Here is a 27,871-nt window from a genome sequence, read left to right as displayed (position 1 = left end):
AAACCAACCCTTGTTCAGGTTTTTGAGTGCCCTCATGAGAAAGTGTTGCTTTTTGTTGTCTTGCATCTAGTATAATTTCCTTAACCCTGTAAGATTCATGGTAGACATTTGTAGACTCACTTGATATTTTCTGGAACAAATGTGCTTGCTGGCATCTTGAGCACTGCTTTGACAGAAGGTAGTTGAACAAACTGTAAACCAAAAAAATCTCTAAAGTCTGAAACCCACTTCTCTCATGTAAACATTAATATTGCTTTATTTCTAACTCATTATTTAAATGATAATGTTTAGAATTAACTTTGTGTACTTTCAGAAGTATTACAAAGCCTCTTTCTGTAAAAGTATTGGTGAAAGGACCAGGTGCAAAATGAAGGTTATAATTGTGAGAGCTTATATTCATAAAGTTCTGTAAAGACAAAGTGTAGAGCTGGATATTGGAGTTTTATTAAATAATAAGTAAACCTATGTTAGAAAATGATTTTTTTCTCTAACAGCCTCTCTTTCCTCTTTTTCTTTCCTTTTTTTTTTTCTTTTCTTTCAGGACCGGAATAGGCCCTATGACACTTTTAACTTGCACTCTTTGGAAAATTCCTTAATGGATATGATAAGGACTGATCATGAGCCTCTGAAAGGTAAACACTACCCTCCCAGTGGCCCACCAATGAGTTTCGCTGATATAATGTGGAGGAATCATTTTACAGGTTAGGAATATTCATATGTCCATGCTTGCTTGGTGTTTAAACAAAAATCAGCTTTTCAGTATTGCTATAAACTTTTTGCTAATGAATGAGTTGTCAGTTATGTGAAACTTCTGTTTTCCCATTTTAAGATAATCATCTTTACTGTAGGAAGATAAGGTAAAATGTTTATACAATTATTAGGAGTGCAGAATTGTAGTACTATCCAACTGGCATTTCCAAACCTTGATTTTATGTATCTGCAAATTACACAGCTGCAAATCCCGTACTGCAGTTGCTCGGTTCAGAGAGTGTGTAGTGCAACTGCAGTCCACTGCTATGTCCAACATCTTATTCAAAGTTAGTATTACTCTTGTTTTTAGATTATCTGTTAGCCTACAGGATCATAAAATGACTACTGTATCAAGCTTTCTCTCTACAGTTGTTTCAGGTTTCTTTTGAAGAAAAAATGTACCTTGGTTGGTATTTCAGTTGTGGGGAGAAGCTATGAAATGTTTTAAGTGTCAGGAGATCTTTGATTATTTGGGCTACTAAACTAACAGGTGTAGCACTGGAAATGGAACCATTTCTTACACTTGGCTTATACTGCAAGACTGAAAGGTTGTGGCAGCATTTCAGTAACTAAATATTCCTGATAGGGCTTCACAGTCTTCTGTCTTTATCTTTTATGGGTTCAGTTTGAAATACAAATTTTTTCTCACATGCGTTCTTGTTGACTTTGAATACTGAAACTAGTAAGTAAGCCATATACAAAGAAAGTACTGAAGTGATCTCCAGGCTCTAAGTTGAGACACAGAACTAACAGAAAAGGAACACCATTACAGAAGAAATATACCTATATATGCTACTTCCTGTGCTAATGCTTGTATGTATACTTCTGTGATATCAGAACTGCCTCATTGATTTCCTTCTGTGTTTATATATTACATGTGGAAAAGCAGTTTAGCTTGGTCTAAGGTCTTCTGCCTTTTTCACTATCTCTCTGGGTACAGAAGTTTTTTACAGCCATACCAAACTGGGTTCTGTACTCTCAGCATTTTAATCTCTGCTTTCCACTATCTTGAAATTTGCTGTGCTGTAGTCTTCATGTGCCCATGACCATTATTCAGCTGCCTACAATGGCATGAAATGCAGACTCATGTCTATACTGACACAGTCCTCCAAAATAAGTGTTAAAAACAAGCTCAGCAAAACTGAGATTTCTGTGGATGTGCATTTCATGTGGCTGATATTAAAAAATAAATTAAACCCCTCTCCAAATTAGTAGTTAGTAAAGTATTTATTGTATCTTATTGAATGTATTATAACCTAGGTAAAACTCTCATGGCGGATTTGTTTTGTTTTCTTGTTTTAAATCAGTACTTATTTATATATACACAGTGAGACTAATTTTTAAACATGGAATTTACATATGAACCTGAGCATGGAAAAAAACTGAGAAAGGTTGGATTAGAAATTGTGTTGGTCTGGGGGGGAAAAAAAGGACTTGTAAGTGGAATTTTGCTTATGCTTCTATTGTCTCCCTATTTTTTTAATTGGAGTATTAGCACATAAAATAATTTTTATTGCTTGATCATTCTATCAGCAATAGTTTCCAGTACTCAGCTGAGCTAGTCTAAGTGTTGTGTCATATTCCACAGCTGTAGCTGAGTGTCATAAAGCTATTTCGTGTTTGTGTTTTGCATGAGGTAGAAATTAGATTCTCGGTTTCATTAAGTATCTTTGTAAAGAAAACTCTCCTTTCCAAAACAAACTTAATGTTTTGGTCTCTAGTAGATTGTCAGTTTACACTGGAGACTGACTAATTTAAATGGGTGTTTGAAAGCAGTAGGAACTGTTACTTTCTGTTCAAAAAGAGTTGGATATTGATTATAAAGTTTGAGTTGGTCTTTCCCATTCACCAGGGGGACTGTTAGCTTTACTTTTTGTCCAGCAAACATTTGTCACTTACTGGATGTATTCTTTCTGTCTTGTTTTCTCAGCCAGTGCTGCTCATCTATTTGTCTTTGCTGTCTCATTGCTTAGCTTCCAGTCCAGTAACTGCTGGAGAAATCTTGTTTACTATTAGTTATCTCTACCTCTGCCAGATGTTTTTTTCCCCCCCATTTATATACTTGTGACCGTTTCTTTTCCTCCTCCCTGTGATTGTAAGGCTTGCTTTGCTAACCTCCAGCCGTGGTTTGACCTAGTGTGCACTTTCACAGAATTGCAGAACACTAGGGTTTGGAAGGAACCTCTGGGGATCATCATCCAGTCCAAGCTCCTCGCTCAAGCAGGTTTGCCTAGATCAAGTTGCACAGGAATGTGTCCGGGCGGGTTTTGAAAGTCTCCAGAGAAGGAGACTTTCCTCTACTCCTATTTTCACACTATGCAGCATGACTAGCAGTATTCATAGGAATGGCTTTTTCAGGGCTCCTTTTCATTCTCTCTTCCAATATATTTTGTCTTCCTCTGTGTTAAACTGATCTATGTTGCTCTTAACTGAATCCTTTTCATAAAAACCTAACTGGTTTTCTGCAAATATTGATCCACTCCTCAAATCACTTTCCTGTTTCATTTTTGTAGCATTTTCTGTGACAATTTGTCTTGACTCTTACCCTGTACTTTCTGCTTTTACCAAAGATGCAGGTTTTCAGCTGCTGTCCTGCTCTGTACATTCCTCAGAGTTTACTTAATCTTGTCCTCTAAACTCGCTTTTTTTTTCTTTAACCCACTCTCTTGTGGCTCTCTCCTTTAAAGTAGGGGAGCACATTTTAGTCTGTAATCACCTTGAGAAAGTGACAGCTTTTGGTTGTTTTCTAAATCAATGTCACATTTTCATTTATTATCATCTTGACTTCTTTTTTTATATATTAGTTATGTAGCTTGATTTTTTTCATTTCTTCACAGACATTCCTGTGCGAATGCCTCTTGAGCCAAATTTTGACTGCTCTTTCTTAAGTCTTATTAACTTAACCAAATCTCAGAGCTACTTCCTCTTTATTTTACCTCCTTTGTCTTTCATGGTAAACTGAGCATGTTTTTCCCTTTAAATCTTCCATTCTTCTTCTGTGACTGTGACCAAGAGAGGATCTCTTAGATTTTGTTATTTTTTCTTCTTCTGTAGTTAGAAAGTAAAACAATCACAAAAAACTGACAGATAAAAATAATGAGATGGCTTTCAATTTACTTTTACATTGTTCATCTTTTGATAAAGTAATCTTGTTTTCTCAAAGAAATTTAGCTGACAGTGCTTTCATATAATATACTATGCTAATTTTTACATAAAAGGAGTAAAAGAATGAGTACCAAAAGCCTCTGATTTTGAAAATACAGAAAGATTTAATTCTAGAAAAGCTACAAGAGTCTTGCAGCCTCTAGTACGTATTATAATACCACTGCTGATGTTTTGGGATCATTTCAGTCTGCTACTGGCAGCAAAGTCTTCAGCAAATATGCATTTTTAGAAGTACTGCATGTATATCTTAATAAAATATTGCAGTTGCTTTATCTAAAGTTTGAAACTTTGCTTAAAACATAGCCCCTTTTGCAGGGCATATGCTTGAAACAAAAAATAATTATCTGGGATATACAGCAAGGACTCTAGAATGGGGAAGGGAGGATTAACCATAAAAGATTCAGATGTAAAGACAAAATTGAAGTTGTTTTAGGATACTTTCTTCTCATTCTGGGGTTCAAGTTCCTCATACTCTACATTGTTCAGCTGAGGTAGTGGAGAAGCTTAGGGGGTGAGAAAGAAAAGTGTCTTTCCTCTTGTTTGTAGTAGCTGAATCTTCATACTTTCTCTGAATCTGAGATATGATCAGACTTTATCCTGCAGGCCATAGAATTTGCGTTTCTTTCAAGGTCACCAAAGCAGAACAGTTTCTTTAAAACCATGATCCACTTGGCCTTGAGAGAGTGTGTGCTTAAGTGACTTTTATTGGGGGTATTGCTTTCAAGTGTGGAACAAGAGAAAGGCTGAAAGATTGTTAGTGCAGCAGAAACTAACTGATCCTTGGTTTTGAAATGCTGAATTATTTTTGTTGAGCGAATGATAACTTATTAGTCTAACTGGCAGGCTGACTTAGTGCTCTGTTCCTAGGAGAGCTAGGGTGGCTAAGTTCTTTTTCAGTGTTTCTTGTTCTAAGAGAGATTTGATACCTAGCTCTGATGTTTCTGGACTTGGATAAATTACCAGCTTATCCATCTATGTTAAGTTGCCAGTCACCATGAGTTCATGAAGGGCAGGTCCTGCTTGACTAACCTGATCTCCTTCTATGACAAGGTGACCTACATAGTGGATGAGGGAAAGGCTGTGGGTGTTGTTTACCTGGACTTAAATTAAAATATTTGGCAGTCTCTCCCACAGCATCCTGCTTATGGCTTGGATGGGTGGATGCTTTGCTGGGTAAAATAATGGCTGGATGGCCAGTCCCAAAGAGTGGTGGCGAATGGGAGTTAAATCCACTTGGCAGTCAGTCACAAGTTGTGTGAGCCAGTTGTCTTTAATATCTTAATCAATGATCTGAATAAGGGGATGACACTAAGATAGGAGGGGGTGTTGATCTGCTTGAGGGTAAGAAGGCTCTGCAGAGTGACCCGGAGAGGCTGGATTGATAATTCAAGAAGGCTAAGTGCCACATCCTGCACTTGGGTCACAACAACCCCATGCAGTGCTACAGGCTTGGGGGAGAGTGGCTAGAAATTTATCCAGTAGAAAAAGACCTGGGAGTGATTGACAGCTGTCTGAGCAATAGCCAGCAGCATCCATGGGTGGCCAAGAAGGCCAACAGCATCCTGGCCTGTATCAGGATGAGTGTGTCAAGTAAGACCATGGAAGTGATCGTGCCCTTGTACTTGGTGCTGGTGAGGCCACACCTTGAGTACTGTGTTCAGCTTTGGGGTCCTCACTACATGAAAGACATAGAGAAGGGCCACAAAGCTGGTGAAGGATTTGGAGAACAGATCTTATAAGGAGTGGCTGAGGGAGCTGGGGTTGTTTAGCCTGGAAAAGTGGAAGTTGAGGGGAAACCTCATTGCTCTCTAAAACTACCTGAAAGGAGGTTGTAGTGAGGTGGGTGTTGGTCTCGTCTTCCTAGTAACCAAGTGCTTGGATGAGAGGAAATGGCCTCAAGTTGTACCCAGGAAGTTTAGACTGGATAGAAGAAACTTTCTCACTGGAAGGGTTCTGAAACACTGAATAGGCTCCCCAAGAAGGTGATTGAATCCCTATTCCTTGGGGTGTTTAAAAATGCAGAGATGTGATACTAAGGGACATGGTTTATCACCAGACTTGGTATAGTTGGAAAATTACTGTCTGTGGCCAAGGATATCTAGGTGTTCCCTGTGTCAGTTATAACCAGGCCTATATGACAGAAGTGTGCAATGGATGTTTTTCCTGAACTGTCGTCTTTATTTTCATAGAATCATAGAATGGTCCATGCTGGAAGGGACCTGCAAAGTTCTTCTAGTCCGACCTCCCTGCAGTCAGCAGAGACATCCTCAACTAGATGAAGTTGCCCAGGGCCTCATTGAGTTGCCAATAAAATATGTTATATGCTACAAAAGTGTGGGAGAGAGTTTTGCTTAAATGAGGAAAGGATATATTAGCAGCATTTTATAACCTGTTAGTATTTGCATACTGCTACTTATTACTGACTAAAACATTTCTTTCCTACATCAGTGTCTCTGTGTCTCCTGACTGTGGTGTAATATGTCACTGTTGCAATGTGTTTATCTGTGTCAAACTATTGCATTACAACACAAACATAGGCATTCTGATGTATAAAATATATTTTGGTCAGTAGTAACTAGCAGCTGCCCTTACTCTGTTTTTAAATAATTGAAGTATTTAATCTGTGTTGGATCATATGCCATGCATATGTGCTGCTAACAGGTCATGAAACTGAATCAGAATACAAAATTGAGAGGAGAAATCCTGTCCCTATGAAATACTTTAAATTTACTGTTAAGTGTGATATTTGGGTTTGATTCTGAATGAGTGGCAACAAACATTGTAATGTGCAAAGCCTGAACTAACAAAAATTCTGAAGTTCTTTATACACTGTCATTATGATACATCTGAAGGAATGAGTCTTTGGGGACCACACATGTGCAGGGAGAAGTTCAAAAGAAGGTTTTATTAAAAGTTATTATAATGGATGTCACACTGTAGAAAGATGCTTAGAATATGTGTTGATATGTCACAGTATTTCAGTGGAATGTACATGCTCCCTGGCTGTCTTGGAACTTGTTCTTCTGAGATGGGTTGAGAATGAATAGGAATGTACATGAGTACAGAGACAAACAGTAACTGCAAGGAAACTTTGTTTGCCTTGTTTTTTTAATACTTAATGTGAATTACACCCATATATCTCCACAACAGAAAAGTGAAGTTACTTGGGTTACTACTGTTTAACTGTTGCAAAGAGTGTATCAGCTCATATGAAAACCAATTAAAAGTTGATTTCCTGTGATAAACTTTGTTTGAGACTTGACAGCATTGTTTGAAGATTACATAGGCAATATTGTAATACATATAGAACAAACCTTTACTTATTCTTCATTTAACTCCAATGCATGCAACTAGATTGTTTTTAACTCTAATTGTTAAACTTTTTGTAAGCAAAACAGTAAGTTTGCCTCATGACCTGAGAGACATGAAGGTGAATGGATCATATTTGTGTTTGCAGTCAGCAGCTGAACACAAAGGTCATGCAAATAGAACAGATGTCATCTGAGTCCTAGAAATGGTGCCACCCAGTTAGAGCTTTTTGCAAGACTTCCTTTAGAAAAAAGTGCATTGTAACAGCATTTCTCAAAATCTCAATGCTCATCAGACACCTTCTGTAAAGGCACATAGAAACTGGAGCGAGGAGACAGCTGTTTCTTTAAAATTAGGCCACTTAAGCTAATGCTTTTAATAGAAACAGCATTTCTTTTCCATTTGAAACTCTGCTTATTTAAGAAAATCCTCTTCAATATTTTATTTCAGTACAGAATATGACTATTAAACCATTGATATTTCTGAATCTAGGAGCTTTCTTCAGTGATCCTGTTGGATAATCATGCTTTCTGATATTCTGCTGGCATCTAGCATGTGCTTGTCTTTGACCTGATGGATGTGTTTGGGGCAGGACTGGTCTAATTTTTTATTGTCTTGTTTGATTTAGTGTAAGGAGTGGTGATACAGATACCTGGTTTTCCTTCTCTTTATTTTTTTTTTTTTTAACATGAATTTATTAATGAAGACTGGCATCACAGAATTGATGTTTCTTTTTCCCCTTTAATTTTTCTTTTTTCTTTATAGCTTCTCTTACTCTTTTGAACAGTTTGTATATTTTAGCGTAGATTGCTAATGGAAAATTCCACTTCCATACTGGTTTGTTCCTTCCAAACTCACCAGCAGTATCAATATTGCTCTTCTGAGTACAATTCTAGAACTACTACATGTGTACATATACTTACTAATCCCTTGCAAGTAAAGCCAGATTTCTTTTTATGTACATCAGGTCTTGCTTTTAAAGTACAAGCATGGGTATGTATTTGGAACTAGGAACTCAGCTGTAGCATTAGGTTCAGGTATCTGTATTTTTGGGGAAGAGGAGAGAGAATGGTCTGAAGACTACTTAGCTAAAAATCAGTGCAATTCTTACACATACACACGCTTTGTGATTTTTGGCAGACTCAAAACTGAGATGCAATATGGGGATGTGTGTGAGTATGTGTTAGGTTGTGCTCTAGGCTCCTGAGTAAATATGAGTCAAGATAATCTTGTGTTTGAGGGAATACTGATCTTGCTTTAAGTTTCGCACTTCTGTGTCTCAGCTTTGTTCTACCTCACTTGCTATCTCTATCCATCAAAATACCTATTGCTGGGTTTTAATGCCTTTTGTTGGCACTGACTTTGATAGAGGAGATAAGAATGATAAAGGAGGTTTTATTACTAAGGAAGTATAGCAGACCTAGTTCTGCTGCCACTTTCATTTAACCTTGTCACTGGAACCTCTACTCATAACTTTTAATTGATATCAACAATGATCTTTAGAACTATGTGAGATCGAGTTCTCGGTCTCAGTAAGTTCAGGACAGGTCAAAAACAGGCCAGCTTTGCTATTTCCCAGCAAATACCAATTACTGAATTGGTATAATCTTGTCAATCGTGGTGAAAATCATGAGGTATATATATCAGGGCAAGAAGTTTTACTCAATATATAACCAATGAACATTATTTCTTGGAATATTGTTTGTAACATGAAAATGATGAGAATAGGTAACCGTAATCTTGAAAATTCTTAACTGAATGAGCATTCATTTCCAGAGGCTGATTAGAATTTCACAAGTTCAAAAAAACATAGAACACTTAGGAAGGGAAAATGACTACAAAGAGAAAACTAATTCAGATATCCCTTAAAGACAATAATGTTATATCTGTAAGTGGTTAATCACTGGTGTTTGTTTCAGACATGGGAAAATAATGGTAATGCCAGCACATATATACAAAGATGATATCAAAGATCAGTTTTACACTGAGTTGTAAAAAGATTGAGCTCATAAGCCTGAATATCTGCTAAAAATAGTGGATTTTAAAGCTGAGATTAAGGGACTGCTATATGCAAGCCTGGCACTAGACAGTGTCAAAAAAAACCTTGCCGTAGTGGTAGAACTGTGCCTTTTTTTTTTTAAAAAATCTTAATGTAACTTGGGGTTTAATTATTTGTCTAGATAATTCCATCTATTTGCAAAGCATTTAATGGAGAGATTTATATGGGGAAATGATATAAATCCTTAAGATAATGGAAATATTTCAAAACGGTTTCAAAATAATGACTGCTTTCTACAAAGAATGCTGTGAAATTAAATTCTATTTAATATCTTATTTCTGATATGAGTGAGATGATGCACATTCTTGAGAGTCCAGCCAGAAAAGTCCTTCTAAATGTTATGAGAGAGAATCTAAGCAATTCTATTACATAGAGTATGCAAAAGTGCAGCTTGGGCTACACAAGAGTCATTAAATCCTCATTTATACTCTGAAATGTTTAAAGAACAAGTAATATACAACAGAGTTTTATTTTTTAAATTGGGAGTTGAAAAGACTTACATAAAAGAGTTGTTGTTGTTGTAGCCTAACAGCGTTAGAGAAGTACCTGATGGAAAACAGAATCAGTAGATAGTCATGAAACCAAGATAGGCAAACCGAAAATGGCAGATGTACACTAAATACAAGTACAGGGGATGTTACTCAAAGGGTTCCTGGTTTTTAAATTCAGTGAACTGCAGGTTCAGGTAGCATAAATGTGCTTTTCTTAAGTGATTAAATTTCACAGTTTTACATTGCATCTTGAAATGAATAAATTTGTAATTTCCTTTTTGTGCTCTCCTCTTGTTCCTTAGTTATGCAGTTTTGTAATCTGTATATGGCCTCTTTTTTTTTCCCAGCTGAAAAATTCCAGCAAGATATTCAAATGTAGTTAAGGCTATATAATTATTGGTAGCTAATTGGCTTATGGTTGGTGCATTACCAGTCTGTTTTGAATACTTTTTATACAGGTGTGTTTCAAAAATATTTCATGATTTTGTTTCTGTAGAATTGTACTTGGGAATCTCTGAAGATACACAGAATTATCCCACACTGTTGCTTAGCTCAGTATGAGAACATGTCCTTCTGCTTGTGATGCTCTGTATTTTTTTGCTCCTCTTAAAAGAAAGCTGACAAGAACTGTTTAAAAATAGCAGGCCAAGGGCAGGTGACAAAATGTCACACAAGCAGCACCTGGTCCAGTGACAGCTTGGAGGGAGGGAAAAAACAAACCCAGATGTCACAGATACGATTCTATTTCTGAAGCTGGTCAAACAGCAGAATTTCAGCTTCAGGAAGGGAATAGAGTAGGGCCCATTCAAGCATTATACATTCACATTTTACTTGATTTTTTTTTTTTTTTTTTCATAGCAAGGTTGAGGGTTTTTGTTTGTTTGTTTTCTATTGCAAGCTTACAAGTATAGATTATAACATAGACCATTTTTCTTTACAAGTAATGCCTGTAACCTCAGGCTGTTAAGGAAAAGAGAACTAATGTCAACCTGGCAAGATTTCAGAAATATTTTAGCACAAGCTTCTACTAACTGGAAAAAAAGAGCAGCTTTAATGTGTCTGCAGTGCTAGATCAATGTGAAAATATGTAGGAGAATTACGTCTGTAATTAGGAAATTTGAAGTAGTTAATGAAGATCTCTTTAAGAAGCTTTGCTCAAAGAGTTGGCAAGTAAAAATGGAAATTTTATTTACCTTCCTTCTGCCCCCAGTTCTTTCTGGAGGTGCTGTTTGCTTCAGAGTCTTGCTGTGGTAGCACGTTTCTCTAAAGAAACTATAAAGAAAACTATAATGTGAAAAAAAATACATATTTGCTTAAACTGCTGCTGACTTGGTTTCAGAAAGTGAACTCAAACGTCTTGTTGCGTCTATGCAGAAAGAATATTAATTACCGCACAGCAGTCTCTGTGGAAATAGAAGGCTTTAACTTACTAATAGGAACTGAAAATGTTGGAAAAGGTTGGCTTTGGTTCTGCTTTGGCAAAGCTTGTTTATTAAAACTTGGGTTTGCAGAAATACAGCAACTTAATGGTTATATAGGTTCTTCAGTATAGTGAGTGGGTCTTGAGCTCCCATATTTGAGTGCCGTTACGGAGGCAGCTTACGTTTACTGCAACTTCTAAACGTAACCATAAATCTAGGGTATGAAGAACATATGAAATGGATTACACCACTTGTAAGTAACTTAAGTTACTTACACTACTTAATTGACATAACTCTTTATGTGACTATAACAATCCTTTAAATTTTTTTTCCACACAGAGACTTTCATATTGGTTTGGGGTGAGGATGTGGAGGGGTGGTAGTTGAAGTCCTGTAACAGTTTCTTCGGGGTGTTTTCAATACTTCAGCTCAGTTAAATAGTATCTAAAAGTAAAATTAATCTGAACGGCAGTTGAGTTGGCTCATTTCTTGCTTTGGTGATAAAAGCAGATTTCCGTGAAGTAGTCTTTGAAACAAAGTAATAGTGTGCAAATTTGTTCCCACTTGCTGTTCCTGAAGGCATCAGGGATCTTCTTAAACCAACCTTTCAATTGCTAAATCTCACCAAGAATTGGTACTACCCCTCTAACTTCCCGGAAACTGGCACCAGCAGAGATCATTTGAATATGGGTCAAGAGATACTAGATTTTTAAGTATCCTTGTATTCCATGGCAACCAACTTTCCTCTAACTTAGCATCTGATCTCCAATAGTAAGTGATAGCAGACTCTTAGGGAAGAATGCAAAGTCAGGGAAAGCGCCCTGTTTCCAGTGAGAGCTTCTGGTTACACAGGTAGTATGGAAAACAGGGATTTATTTTTCCTAATTAGGTGTAAATGTTTGTACATTTTAATGTATTCATTATTTCAAGTCTGCTGTCTGCAGCAAGGTTGAACTTTGAGGCCATCCATTTATTTTTTGGTTTTTTTGCACAATGGTAAAGGTACTACAGTGGTAAATATTGTAAATGTGTATTCTTGGGAAGTTGTCTTCAGCAGATGGAGGATTTGGCTACCTTGTCTGTTCATCCCCTTTAGCAACTTTTCATATTAATTAATTTAATTCAGTTTTTAAAATAAAAACATTTAAAATAGCTTTTATTTACATTGCAGGACGTATGGGAATAAACTTTCATCATCCAGGAACAGACAATATTATGGCTCTTAATAGTAAGTTGTTAATATCTAGTGACTAATATCATCATTGTTTTCTTGCATTTATTGTGTATATAGCTGTACAGTCAGACATAAATATGTGTAATAACATTTGCATAGAAGTTTATGTGCATTCACTTAGAATTATTTTCATACTTCAGTCATCTCTGATTTTTATTGGTACTGTTGGTGATTCTTTATATTAGCTGACCAATAACTTTGTGTCTTCCATTGAAAGCTTTGTAATGCCTGCTATAGATAATACTGCAAGCCAATTTCTGTCGTTTCCTCTTTTGTGAGTGTGTGTACGTGTTAAATCTGTAAGTTTAGTTTCTGATACCTCTTCTGATGTATTCAGGATGAGTAATTACAAGTTTTGCATGCAATTGCATTGAGTGATGGAGTTTACTTTGACTTCCCTAAATCATTACGTAAACAAGCCTAGAGACAATGTTTAGAAACCTAAAGAGTGAGGGAAAAATATGGGGCTGAAATTCACTGAAAGATTACACGAACATATGTTTTGGGAGGCCTTACTGCTCTCTATAATGAATTGAAAGAAGGCTGTAGTGAGATGAGGGTTGGCCTCTTTTCCCAGTTAAGAAGCAATAGGACAAGAGGAAACGGACTCAAGTTGCATTGGGGAAGGTTTAGATCAGATTTTAGGAAAAATTTAATTCCCAAAAGGATTATCAAGCCCTGGAAAAGACTGCCCAAGGAAGTGGTAGAGTCATCATCATCAGAGACGTTCCTAAGACATGCAGCTGTGGTGCTTGGTGATATGGTTTGGTGACAGACTTGGCAGTACCTGATAAATGGTTGGAGTCACTTTTAAAGGTCTTCTGCAACATAAACATTTCTATGGTTCTATGATTTGCATTCCAAAATCCTGCCAAAATGGGTCTAGAAACTCTAGAGACAGCCCCATATCATGTAGAGATAGGATGTTAGGCACCACCAGAATAATGTAGAACTGAACTATGCAAATCAAAACCGTTTTTGTCCATCTAATCCTAAGAATTAGTCACTATTTGAAATGTCCTGGTTTGCTTACAATATAATACAGGTGTCAAATTCTTTCACTAATTTCTCCAATTTGTTTGTTCTGCCTTTTTACTGCCTGTGTAAAGTATACTGTGTCTAATTGAAAACTGTAGTTTATTGTGTAGTACAACACAGAATTAAGAAATAATTTATACATGTGAAGAATTGAAAAATGGTAATAGATAAGATGTGAGGGCTTCAACATTTGGATTTAAGCACCAGCTTTTGGAATTTACAGGGCTCTGCTTGTGCTCTTTTTCTTAGTTTTACACTGCTGATGATAAGGTGATATTTTTTAGACTTTCTGTTGTCATAACATGTGTCCCATTTTCTTATGGGCACATAAAATTATGTGAAATCAAGTAATTAACTGAGAGAAATACTCCATTTAATTAAGGAGTTTAAAAGCTTCATTCATGTGGGGTTATGTATGTGTAAATACTACACAGGACAGTCTGCTGCTGTTGGAGATGCATTCTGGTCTTGGAATGCATTTTTTGTTCGGACATGGGCATTTAAATAAGCTGATACCAATAGTAACGTAATAGTAAGGATAGAAGATTAATTGCATTATTGAGTTATGTTTTCTAAATTGACATTTTCTATGGAATATACAGCAGTATTTCTTACAAAGCCTCATGGAGACTTTTGAGGACAGGAATGAAAATCTGATACAAAAAACCTATACTGTTTACTGTACTATATAAAATCAGAGTCGTTTTGTTTTGGACAACTGTTTTATCCGAGATGGAGGAATATATTCTGATTTCTGTCACTGCTAGATAAACTACTTCTTTAAAAAAACAAGTTGCCTCTTTAATGGAAATAAACAGGAACAAATATTTTCTTAAATATTAATTCAGTTGGAATTTTTACAGCAACTATAAAATTGCTTGAAGAAAATAACGATCCTTTGCAGCTGTAGTCCTGGTGTATTGCTGAAATATCAGTATAGCTTTTTGAGGGACCGAAACAAAACCTATTTATGCATTTCCAGTATTTAAAATATTATGACATTATTGAAATATTGTCTGTTTACATACTTAAATAAGCCTGGAATCATAAATATCTAATTTATGCAAAATAGTTGATGATATTTTGAATGAAATTCAGTGAAAATCAAAAATCTGCTTAAGTTCCCACATATTTTTCTCCTGCATTTCTTCTTCCCTCCCATTCTTTACTAGGCAAGGCCATACTATTTTTGGCTATTACTAAAAGCCTAGAAGCTAGAGTCACTGTACTGTGAAACCTGTCAGTTCTTACTCTTAAGTCTTTGAAGAGTTGACAGTAAAAGCAAGTATACAAACTTTAAAGTTACTTTCAGTGACTTAAATCCTCTTGTTTGCAGCTGAAACAGAGACATTTAGAGCTATGCAATTTTAATGTAATGCATTACCTTTGTCATGGGGAAATACACTAAGGAAAGTTAGTCAAAGAAATATTCTTTCCTGTGCTCCTGGAATGGTTGTGGTTTGGGTTTCAAAACATAAAATAAGTAAAGCAAAATAAAAATCCCTGAAAGATATATACTTCCAGTACTTTTTGGAACAGTTTGGAGAACTTACATAACTTCTTTAAATCATAATACTTGTAGTATGTAGATATAATTTCTGAAACCAAACACTGTCTGCTGAGTCCGCAAATCCAACCTTCACATTCTATTATAGTCATTGCTACATAAGCATTTTTCTCTTTCCCTGCAAAGGCACAGTAATAATCTTTACAAGTTATTACTTAATGCTCAATTTCTCACTGTCGGTGTACTTTGAAGCTGGAAGATGACACGGGCTTGTGCGAAAAGCAATGCAAAAACCTTACTTGATGTGTTGTAGGGAGGTTGAAATTTTTTTCTGGGGTGTTTTCACCTCTCTTCTCATTCTTGATGGCAATACTTTCAACTGTACTTCATCTGGGGTTCTTAACTGATTACAGTAAATTCCTTCCTGAAACTAGGGATTTTTCTTACTGTCTTGAGCTGCTGTCTGTAAATGCTGAAGGGATTGCTTGGTTTGAGAGAAGGTGTTCCTTGCTTAGTTGTCAGGGCTTACTGTAGAGCATACTACCACCATTTTGTTCATCATTGCACAAAGCTCTAAATCGTCATCTTCTCAAAGCATTGAGCTTTTAAATAATAAAATCAGTGAGATAGAAGAAATTACTTCTAAATGTATAATTATTATGAATCACTTCTTGTCATTAATGGTGTAATGTTTATGTATAGACGCAAGCAGTTGCCTGTGTGTATAATAAGCATGTTTGCATTGTAGAGGTGCATGAAGTTCTCAAGAATTAGGCTTCTGTGGAGGAATGCAATGTTCAAATATTCATACAGATCTGAGCATAATCCTAAAGAGCATTTAAACAAAAGGAAGGTGCAAATATGTAGAGTTGGAACATTCTGCAAATGGAAAAAGCTATAGCTTTTGTCTATGCTAGCTCTGATTGAAATTGCTCTAATTTAAATAGTATTTCTAATCAAGTAGTGACAGCAGTTTGTGAACTTTTTAATTGTCATTCCTTCTGACCTAAGCAGTAGATGAAGGTATTAACCTTCATCTACAGCACCTTATTAAATACAACTGATATTTTCCTAGGGGAAATGTGGCATAAACTGAACTATTTTTATTAGTTACTAAGTTCACATATGAACTTAGAGGGACAATCTATTGACAATACTTTAAATTAGTACTGTAAATATCTACTAAAAGTTATGCATAGTTAGCAAAACTTGAACATAAATTAACTTGCTTTGCCAAAATTAACTCAAATGTGTCCTTCATCCCTTCTCTTGCTAATATTAACTCCCACCCGCAGTCATGCATTTCTGCAGTCTTTGCTTCTGTTTGGGGGATGATCTATGTTCTCTTGTGCTGTATGTTCTCCTTTTTAATCAACTATCCAAAAAGGACTAAAGGGTTAGCATGAATACACAGTCACCTATGTGCTAGGTAGTGAGGTATCTTTAATGCTTCTTGTGAACTCTAGCAAACTAACAATGAACTTTACTGGGAAAGAAGTATAGAAGCTGAAAAATGAGTTGAGGAATAAACCAGAGTATGTGATCTTTCTAAGGAAGCATGCAGCTGTGTTGTTGGGATCCTGGATGAACTTCTGTATAATTTTAGACTAAAGGTAAAGGTAGTTTAACTGGAAAATGGCGGGGGGGGAACACACCCACACCTTTGTAAAATGCTGAAATTCTATTTTTATTAAAGTTCCTCTATACAGTGACTTTGCACTGCTATTGAGCTTCAGATGTTTCATCTGCTTCCAGTATACATTCTTGTCTCATACTGAAATGTGTCATCTGGGAGGTCTGGTACTACTTGCTCTCCATCTGACTGTCTTTAATTCTCTTTATTAGTGTTATTTAGTTCTGTTTGTTCTGAGTAAAATACTTTGAAAAATAGATCAAGGCAAGGGTTTGGGACATCTTTTAAAATGTTTTTGTATGCCTTTTGGGTTTGTTTTATTAATATAGACTAATTATTTAGGTAAGTTGACAGAAATTGTAATGGGAACAAAATTATTACACACACCCCCCACCCCCCACGTCTATTGTTTTTTAAATTGCTTTGTTTCCTTAAAAGCTGTGGTACTTGGCTCTTCCTACGTTCTAAAGTATTGTTTCCAAATACATGTAGTGTTTAGATATAGGCACTAGCCAATTAGTATACCTTGAAATGAACCACTCTGAATAGAAGGTTTACTGAATAATTCTTGTCTTGCAGAATCTTGGGCTGGTAGTTTAATGCCTAATAAAAACTTGGGGTTTGTAGTGATACTATTTTGAGGCTAAATTTTAAGAGACATCAGTCTCTTCTAGTAGTTTGGTACCTGCCTATAGGAATTTGTGGAACTCATTAGTCCTTTGCCAACTCAGATTGCTAATGTGTTACTAGCTTATTAATGTATAAGGAATAATAGAAAGGAGTAGAAGGCACTGAGTGAGCAAATAAAGTTTGCTAAACTAGACCTAATTTCAATTGTGAAGAGATCAGAGTTGATTTAATTCAAGGGGAAAATGAATGACATGAAGTATGGAAAAGAAGAGGTAACAGGATTCTGAAGTGTCTGAGAGTATGTGAATTGTCACTTTACACAACCTTGTTGAGTTTTTCAGAACCATCTGTACAAACAGTATTGATGATGCCTTGGGGGCTGTGAAACCAGCTAGCTGGTATCTCAGTCCCTCCTATACCTGTTTAATAAATAAATTCTTTAGAAGTGGAGGAAAAAAGGCTGGGGAGGCTAAAACATGCTTTTTCATTTATCTTCCCTTCATTTCTTTATATTAGCATCTGAACTTTCTGAGGTCTGATTTGGCTGTTGCTGAAGGCAATGCCACTTAATCAGTCTTTCCAGTAAGGTAGATTTCTGAAATTATCTTCCTTTTAATCCAACTTTGTCATCCTTTACCCTTTCTTGTTTGTTTTATTTTCTACCACTTTTCCAGACTCATCACTTCACCAATGTGCTTTCCTTTCATCTATGTGATCCTCTCTATTGAGTTTCTGTAGAATTTTAAGAACAAGATTTGCCAGGCTGCTCCAAAGCATTATGTATGATGCTAGATGTGAGTAGTCCAGGATTAGGTAAATTTAGTATCTTAGACACAGCATGAAGTTTCTATCAATCAGGCTGTTAGAAATGTGAGTTTTATCATGAGCTATCTTTTTAAGGTTAAAAAAAAAAAAAAAAAAGAAATGAAAATAGATAAGCCTTCTCTCCTGCACAGATACTTGGCTACTCAATATAAGGAAGGAAAACCTAAGCTGTTTAAACTATAGTTTTGAGTATCAAGTGTAGTTCACATGTTTGATGAAGTATTCAAAGTCCAATGTGTGGACCTTAACAGCAGACAGCTTGCATGTCAATTGCATTTTTCTGATTGAAGAATTAAATTGTATTTGTACACAAATGTATGTTGTCAGGGAGGTTGTTGTAACACTTGCATCACTGGCATTAGGGAAAAGGGAACCAGAAGGGACTGTTGAGGCTAATATCATCATACTATTGCGGTGCCCATCTTTGCATCCAGCCCATCTATTAGCGGAAATTGAGAACCGCCTTTTGAATCACTCAGATATGCAATAATTCATCCCCAACCCCAAATTATTTGCATTTAATGTTTTCTGTCAAAGACCTCTTTAAAGACCAAAGGTTAAAAATTTTGTTCTTTGTGAACAGCTTTTCTAGCTATGGAAAAATGGGAAGAATGAGCATTATTTTCTTAAATGAGCTGTACTGTTGCATTGCTCATCATGAAAAATAACCCCTCAAATCCCAAATGCTGAAGTAAAGGATCATTTCAAATCCTATCCCTGAAAAAGTAGGGTGAGTGTTCAACAAATAAAAGATTCAAGTATAGAAAACTTTCTGTGGAAGCAAATAAATTTCTGAGCACATAAAGCTCAGTACAAACACTATGACAAACAACACAAGAATTAGTCTAGTGAGCTAAATTGAAGTATTTATTCTCTCAAATATAATTCCTATTTCCCCCCTGACTTTTATGTACATGATGTACTGAGTCATGTCATATTCATTTATAGGCTTGCCTCTTATCTGGATAAAATCCAGACTTCTCTCCATCCCCCCAAGAAATAGTACTTTATATGCAGTAAATTTGTGCTGCATCGAGCACTGTCCTCATCTTTGTATGCAAACCATTCTTGTCAACCTTGACCCCTACTTTATTTAGTAAAAATGTTGAATCTAAACTACATTTATACATGTGTAATTTAAGTTGTTTGCCACAAATTAAGTTACTCAAACTGCTTCAACTTCAGCTATTGCCTTTCATCTGTCTCCATCTTTTTAAAAGAGATTCCTTACCTAGCTCTTATTCAGTGCCTTTTTATTATTATTTTTCTCTCTTCTGACCATTTAATAACCTTGACCATTCAGAATAGCATGGACTCGACAGGGTGATCAATAAAAGAACTTTTGATTTGTCTTGCTGGCATTGCTACTATGATTTTTAAAATTTTCACATGGCTAATTTGAGGAAGGTTAGAGAACTGTAGATGTTTCAAATCAGTCAACAAAAAATTGACTGTTGTTGCATCCATTTCTTGCATCTGCATTTCATGCTATGCACACAGAAATACTTGTTCTCAATCTTTGTATTTTAGTGAGTTAAAAATAGATTTCCTAAATGACTAATTTTTTAGGGGGTCATTTTAGCAAAACAAGTTCTTAAGCAGTTCAGGGTGTGTGCAGTGTAATTCACTTGTAAATGTCCAGAATTCTTAAGAGATTCAAAGATCCATTATTCAAGAGAAAAGGTTTTGAAGTATTTTCTTTTCTGGTCTTAGAAAATTATTGGAGAAGTCATAATATCCTAAAGCAAGAATTGTTCTGAACTGCTGACTGCCTCAAGATTACAAATTCATTTTCTAAAATGGGAAGATTCTGGTACCTTACAAATCAAGGAGATTCCCAGAAGTGTCAAATAAACTTTCTGTAGCACTTCTAGCTCCAAAACTTCAAATCTGAAAATGCTGATTTTATTTACTTATTTATTTCCCCCCTTCCATAGAGATAATGCTATTTAAGTGAATGTAAGAAGTGCTTTTAAGAAAAGTACCATCAGTGAAGAATGTTTTCAAAAGTCTCAAAATACTTTCATTCATTCTTCTGTAACATGCAGTAATACAAACAAATGGTGTCACTCATTTATGTGTGGGTTTGTCTGTGGTGTTTTTTATCAGATTCATTTTTAGCTATGATTTAAATGGAATGTAGATCTAGCTCTTTTGAGTTCATGTTTTATGGTTTCACAAATGCTGTTTGATCCATATACAATGTGCAGATCCAATCCCATGTTGTAATAAAGTAATGGGATGGGGGGGAGGAATAAAAAGAAAAGAAGTCTTGCTGAGATCAGATGTCAGTAATTTGCAAGTCACTCTTATTTGCCATCTAGAATATTAAGGTTTAGACATTTTATCTCATCTTAAATAAATAAAAAATGTTGAGGGATATGTCTGAGCAATAGAGATTATTTTAATGGTCCAACCTAATTTAATACCATTCCAATAAATGTGTTTTCAAATCCTTCATTATACAGAGTTCCGGTAAGGAGCACCATGCAATTTTCAGGCTCTATCACAAATTGGTCCTGTCCATAACCTGCTGAAATCTGTAAAGAAGGGTCTTTCACAGCTTGTCAGTTTTATGTTGCTCTTAGAATCTTATTTAAAATACATTTGGCATTAATTTGGCATTATCTCTTATATGAACATACTGAACATGCAGCTTGTCTGTAAGACTGGAGTTATTAGAGTTTTAAGTAAGCTTTGATGCATTTGGAGAGGATCTCCAAAAAGTTCTTCCTCACAAGTTATTAATGAAGCTGCTGAAAACTTTTGATCTCTTTGATGTAGGTGACCAATGCTCAAGTTTCTATATAGAACATTTTCTTGGTGGTAGTGATAGTAACATGTTGAATAAATACCAGCATGTGGAAAAATGTTTTAAGAAAGCAATTTTGTTTTGATCAAGCTTTTTAATTGTTCTACTGACTTTCTCCCTTGTGTAGCCAGCTGTCTTCCCAGGGGAACTTTTCCCCACAGCTCCTAATCCATAAAAACCGAACTCTTAACTAGTGATTAAGTGGCTACAGTGGATACTCATTGTTTCACATTAATAATATCTATTGTCTCCAGGAGATGATGTAAGATGGTTTTTGGTTTTGCAAGTGTTTTGTAACTTCACAGGGATATTGAACTCTAGGTTGTTATTATGCTTTCTTGTACTCATGTGTTGTGTCATCATTTAATTTAATCATGTCAGATGACACGTTTCTAGGTTGAGCGTTTGTGTAGTCATCACTGATACCTTATTTTCCCATGTGTCACCAGGTTTTTAATTTTCTGTTTTTATAACTGAAGTGTATTGTAAACAGCACATACTACAAGCCTTGTATGAACGTAGCCAGCTCAGTTACAAGTGTGATTTGAGACCAGAAGAGTAAACCAGTGTGAAACCTAAAGCATGCAGAGTTTTCTGTGGAAAAGTGTTCTCATGGCCTTAAACCACTGACAGCACATAACTGTTTAAAAGTTATAAAACATTTTATCTATGCAGCCTTGGCTAAAGCTGATAAGGCTGATAATGAACCTCAATTTCATTTATCCATTTCAAATGTCTCCATCTCCTTTGGAAGGTTGGTTGGTCTGTTGATTTGGTTTGTTCTGGGTTGTTTGGGGGGGGGTGGTGTTGGTTGATTGTGGGGTTTTGTTTGTTTGTTTGAGGTTGTTGATTTTGTTTGTCTTTGTTAGCTATGGTTTTTCCTTATTTTATATTATCAAAATATCTGATTACTAGAATTTTCTCTGGATCCTATAATTGTTCTTATAGTCTATATTTATTGTGACTGTACCAAGATATTGAGGAAGCTGGAACACAAAAAGGCTGAAGGTGAATGTGATGGAGCCTTGGAAAAACTACAGGGGAATACAAAACTGCTGTTCACCATAGAACTAGAACTAATGGGGCAATTGGTGAAACTTACAATAGATCCCTATAAAACCCACAAAAAGAAGTGCTTCTGTGGTTTACAGTTGGAACTTGCTGCCACAGGAATTTGTGGAAGCAGATAGTATTATCAGGCTCAAAAAAAGCATTAGAAGAACAAACAGAAGGCCTCCAGGCAGGCATTAGAAGTAGCTGAGAGTGTGCCTCTTAATGTGTTTCATCCAGTAATTTTGAATGCTGTTTTAATAGAAGAGAAACAAGTCATTGATAATGGCCAGTCTAACATGCTCTTCCTGGTGTTACTGTTGATAACTTGAATACTTGTTTGAATGGTTCGTTGGCCTTACTCAGCAGGGCATTGCATGTGAGCTCTCATAGGCATTCTAGCTGAGCTATGTAGTCCATGTCGACATTTTTACATCAAAAGTAAGTTTATAATACATTTTAGCCAAAGCTCTTTCTTTCCTGTAGGTTGTCACTGGGGTTCATCTCTTTCAGATGAATTGCAGAACACCTGCCTCACCAGTAATGATTCTCAGAAATCGTTTGTGCAATTCTGGTATTTATTTACGTGGTTTGCTTTTAGCACACAAATTACACAATGTCCCCTTTTTTTCCCTCTTTTTTTTCTTTTCTTTTATTTTTTTTTTCTTCTTCTGTTGGAACCATCCAACACAAACAACACAGCAAAACACAACTTATTCCCAGCTTAAGTAGTGAGCTGAAGAATGGTTTAGTTCTCAAATATCCAATAAGCAACATTCTGTTGCTTGATTAGGTTCTTGGGTTTTAGTACATGCATCAAGTAAGAGAGGGCAACTCCCCTTGTATGTGTAACCTTTTTGCTCTTGCCAGCAGCCACACTGTGGATGTTCTGGTCCTCTGCCTTTCCAGGACCAAAGACAGGGGTTGCTGAGTCATGTCTTCCTTCCAACCCATTAAGGGCTATTTTGTATGAATGTGTGCTTCTGTGAGCCATACAGCTATGTTCACCTCACAAACCAGGTTATATCAGGAGTTTTGTGAGTCGTCTTAAAATTTTGCAAGTGTGTTCTGCTGCTAGTGGACTTTTTCTCCCTTGACTTGCGAAATGCAAGCTTTTCAAGTTCTTTTTCATTAGTTTCATACAACTCTCTTTGAGAATTAGTTAAAATTTGAACATTTCAGTTGAGTGTTTGGGTTTATTGCAACAATGGGTAATCTTAGCTGCAGGCTTTTGGCAATTCCACTATCATTCACACTGAGTTTACTTAACCGCATTGCAAGATTTGAAGTTTGGGGAGTTTATTAAAAGCTTAGAATTCTGTTCTTCAACATACAATTTCACTTTTGTAAAACTATATTCAGCTTCTGGGATGAGGTGAGTTTTCAATAGTTTCAGGAGAGTTACCGGGAGGTTAAAAAGAATGTGTCGTTCCTTCGTGTTTGAGTACATGCAATCTGGGACATAGTGGTTGTGTAACTTTCTACCTGTCAGTTAAAGAAAGCTGGTGAAGGAATGGAGAAACACTAACACAGCGGTGATCCTTTTGAGAGTTGCACAACTGCTGAGTGCCTGCTTGCAACAGTTTCACATTTTACATGGGAAAATGCGCTAATGGCTTAAACTAGCTGGTTTCATCAATGTTCTACAAGGTATCTAGGAAAGAATCCCTTCTGTATTGTATTTTGAAACCTTTCTGTGCAAAGTAGCATTCACATGTGGCAACAAAAACAGTATGTGGGCGGTACCATTTTGGAAGCTCCCAGTCTCGTCTCTTTTGTCTTCTGTTGGAATTGCTCAAGAGAGAAAGTAGCCTCATATATATAACACTGCTAATTTCATTCTTTGTAATAGTGCAATGATTTCCTTATTAGCTTCGAAATGTTTTAATTCAAGAATAAATTCTAAATTAGTTTCTAAAGTATTTACTCAAACTAGAGGCATCACAAAATTCTTCACTTCATGAACCATTCCTTCTAGTAAATCTGTTGTGCTCTGATTTAGGAGCAAGATAGATATTTTTAAGTAACCTGTGTCAAATGACACGTTCTTGTTTGGCATCCTGTGTAAGCAACATAATAAAATGTGTTGACAGTCCGAAGTTGCCATGCAGAATGACTGTCAACTTGTTGGAAAAAGTGGCATTATGAAGTAAATACTTGATAAAGTTGAGTTAATCATCAAATTGTGTGTATATAGTAAAAAAAAAAAAAAAAAAAAAAAGAGGCAATTAACAATAGTGAGACTTCATCTTTGTTAAATATGATGAAATGTTTTTAAATAATCAAGTGGTGATTAGACTGTTTTCCTCTTTAAGTGAATTGCACTATTTCCCCCCTAGAATTTATAGGCAATTGTAAATACACCTTTGGTAAAAATTTCTAAGGACATAGAGATTATGTATGTGAGTGCATACATAACATAAAAGTAATATTCAGGAATTTGTAGAAGTCTGTGGTAGATTTCTGCTATCATGTAAAGTTACATTGTTCAGAGCCTAAATGTTATTGTTAAGTATCTAAAGTAAAAAGAAATGCAGAAGTCTTTACCATTTCATACCGAAGTAGTGCTTCTATATTTGATTTTTGGATTGGCAGTATTCTGTTTGAGAAACCTCTTTTGAATAAAGTACCCTCAAAATGTGTTCACAGCTATACCTTGCTACATGCTGATTTTTTGGTATGTAGGCATTTGTCAAAACAAGGACATGAGCTCAGGCAGAGACTCTTTGCTGTCATAGTAAAGAAATATACTTTAGCAGTAACTGGAAAGAAGGAGGATTAATTTTGTTCTTGCTGCAAAGACAACTCTATTAGTAATTCTCCCTGTTGCTTTCCTATGCAAGTAGCATAGTTTGTTTCAGACTTTACCAATGGCCTCAGTGTGGCTGAATAGTTGCCCACACAAACAGCTTTTACTGTCTGTATGTTTAACAAATTTTGAAGCAGCTTTCATCATAGTCCTTGAAATATTTTAATCCTCCTAATGAAGTACTCATGTGGTTGATCTTTTGTTGCCTTGTGAATGGCGGAGATAAAAGGCATAGATATGTGGTTTCTGATACTGTGTTTCTTCAGGGCTTTGAAGAGGAAGCTACTTGGGTAGAAGAGAGGTCAGTAGTGCCTGTGCAGGAGGTTCAGTCTTGATCTGGGTAGCCCCTGGGTCCACTCAGGTGACAGCCAGGGGACCAGTCAGCAGATGAGTAGCTCTTAACTATCCACAACTTATCTGTCATGTGTAATTGCAGGCCAAATAAAGTAGCTACCTACTGAAATAGGTTGCAGAAGGTATGGTGGAACACCTCAGGATGTGTATTTGAAGATAGAAATAGGGGAAAAAAAGGATGAATGGAAGGTTTTATAGTAGAGGACATGGGATAGAAGAGGAGGGAGTGGGAATTAGATTGTGTGCTAAGGGGGATTGTAGGGGAGAACTGAAGGAATCGCGCTTAAAACCTGAGTGTGTAGAGTAGATCTGGAAGACATTGTGTTAGTTCTGCAAAGAAGAAATGGGGTTGGGAAGGAGGTGGAATATAAATAGGATTGCAGTGAAGCTGGAAAGAAACAAAACAGGGCTCAACTACCTATTGCTCAAGGTCACTTTCTGTTCAAAAACTAGCTGATGTCTAACTTTCCACATCTGATTACCTTGGAAGACCACAGGTATCTTTTGTGACAGATCGAAGTCCCTGTGTAGAAGACACTGTTTTCCAGATGAATTTCTGGTATTCTAAAATTTCATCTCAAAAAAATGCTTCTTTTTGCATTTCCTATTATATCACAAAATACACTTCAGCACGTGTACAACATTGTGGATCTTGCCATTGATACGTGTCTCCTTGAAATGCTCTATTAATTCTGGGAGTTAGAAAGATATTTTGTCAACCTGTTTTTATTCATCTGAACATACTTGCTACTGAGTTTGTTTGTGGACTTTGGTTGGGTTTGCTTGGTTTGGTTTGATATTTTTTTAAGTAGGATTTTAGCATTTACAGACAGCTAATTATTTAAATTAAAACATAATCAGAAAGCATGGTCTCCACAACTGATCAATTGTTTTCATTAGGATTACTGTTGATGATGTTTATGATGTTTCTTTCCTCTAAAACCATAACCATTATTTGATGGTACTGTAAGTCTTATATGCCTGATTTTTTAACTTATGTGGAAAAACTTGCTCTAGTGGTATGTTCCTTCCCCCCGCCCCAGGTTTTTTTTTCCCCTTTCCTCTCCCCCCTCCCCTCCTCCCAGGCTGTGTCATGATCAAACTTTTTCTCTTATCTTGGGTTGTTTGAATTTTATCTTACACTTTTTGAATGTTTCTTCCTTCTTTATGGTGGGAGGGGAAAAAGAGAAGAGGTAGAAGCTACATTTTCTTTGCTTTTGGAGCTCAATGACAGCTGTACCGACAATTTTCTTCTGTGTTTACATGCAGCCAGGAGCTATGGGCGGAGAAGAGGTAAAAGTATTTACTAAATGTTTTGTTTGCTGAATAGTAGGAGAAATAAATACTTACTTCTTTTATGATAAGATGATGTCACCTATTTTAACAACATTTGGTTGGTCAATTGCTTCATATTAATCAATCCCATATTCTTCATTTGCAAAACATGTCCCATTTAATTGCAGCTGAAAACAAGGATGATCTTGAGCTGGTGATTTCAAGTGTATCCCTAATGCTAGCAAACTGGAGGATGACTGAATGAAAATTCTCTTTCATGACACATTTATGACTTTAATTGCATAGAATTTAAAAAACAAACAAAGAAAAAGCTTTTTGCTTTTTTTCCTTTCTTAGATGAAACATCTTCCATTAAATATTACAATGAGTATGACATTGGATTGCCTTGAGTAGAATATTGTGAATACTAATAGCTGTCCTAAACAGTGAATATTGATAATAATGAAAATAGACACAACATTTGAGCACATTTAACTTTGTTTCATCATAGGCAACCCTTAAAAAAAATAAAAGCATACTGAAAACACTTTGCAGATTTATACTGCTGCATGTAAGTTTGTTCTGGGAGGTTAATAAACACTGATAATAGCAACCTCCCTGACTACCAAGAAAGCTACTGATGTGGCTTACAGTTATCTAAAGTGTTGTAGCTTATTGTTTTATTTTGAGAAAATAACATTGAAGACTGCAGTTTTTAACAGTCGGAGTTGGGTAGTGCCATCTGCTTGGGGTACTTTGGCATTAAATTTCATTTTATCTCCTTTTTCATGTATGTTCTGTGACAGGTCTGCATGTGACATTGCTTCCTTTTGAAAATGCAGAGTGTGCCTCATCTTTGTTAAGAAGCTTGGAGGCAAACCTAGACATACAAGCAAGCTGATAGAGTATAAGTCACTTTCAGTTTGCACTTATGTCTGCATTGAGGTAGTAGGCCATAATAACACAGTTAATATTTGTTATAGATGACCAGAAACTTTTACCTGGAGTCATCTATAACAATATTATAGAATTTGAGCTGATTTTCCTCAAAGTTGACTGACTTTAGTGTTTGTTTAACAGCTAAACCACAATTAAAATATTCTAAGTTTTCCCTGCAAACTTACCTTCCTATTTTTTTTTCTGCTTCCAGAGAATAGGCTGTTTTTAACAGACATTGAAAACATTATAATGCTTACACTTTTCCAGTGCCATTATGGTACAGAAAGAAATTGGAAAGTGTGCAAAGGGTATCCTCTATGTGCATTTGAACAACATTTAATTTCGTTTTAAGACTGTGGCAAGTATTTCAAGGTTGATCAAATGGCACCAAAGTAGTGAAGGATGTTGGAATCAGTTGGGCACTATTAACTTCTTTCAATTCATGTTTACTTGTAGAAGTAAAATATAGTAATGTGACAGTTATCACGATGAATACAGTGCAGGCTGTTTCATGCAAATTGTAGTGATGACAAAACAGGGCAAACAAGTTCTGAATGTGCTGGACTTTCA

General features: G+C 36.0%; 1 protein-coding gene across 8 annotated transcripts in view; it reads left to right on the top strand.

Annotated features, from left to right (window-relative positions):
• Positions 1 to 27,871, top strand: part of CPEB3 (cytoplasmic polyadenylation element binding protein 3) — an 87,922-nt gene that overhangs the window by 28,542 nt on the left and 31,509 nt on the right. For 4 of the 8 annotated variants that reach the window (XM_068139643.1, XM_068139640.1, XM_068139639.1 and 1 more), the window contains exons 3-5: positions 542 to 701; positions 12,367 to 12,423; positions 26,357 to 26,380. In XM_068139643.1, the coding sequence (XP_067995744.1) occupies positions 542 to 701; positions 12,367 to 12,423; positions 26,357 to 26,380 (241 nt within the window). The remainder of the gene's footprint in view (positions 1 to 541; positions 702 to 12,366; positions 12,424 to 26,356; positions 26,381 to 27,871) is intronic. The other 4 variants (XM_068139644.1, XM_068139646.1, XM_068139641.1 and 1 more) reach the window with 4 other exon arrangements.

The sequence above is a fragment of the Melanerpes formicivorus genome, unplaced genomic scaffold (assembly GCF_026170545.1).
Source record: "Melanerpes formicivorus ecotype bairdi unplaced genomic scaffold, bMelFor1.0.p_v2 SCAF_6, whole genome shotgun sequence".
Lineage (NCBI taxonomy): Eukaryota > Metazoa > Chordata > Aves > Piciformes > Picidae > Melanerpes > Melanerpes formicivorus.
The sequence above is the reverse complement of the archived record's forward strand: the minus strand, read 5'-3'. Positions and strand labels throughout refer to the sequence as shown.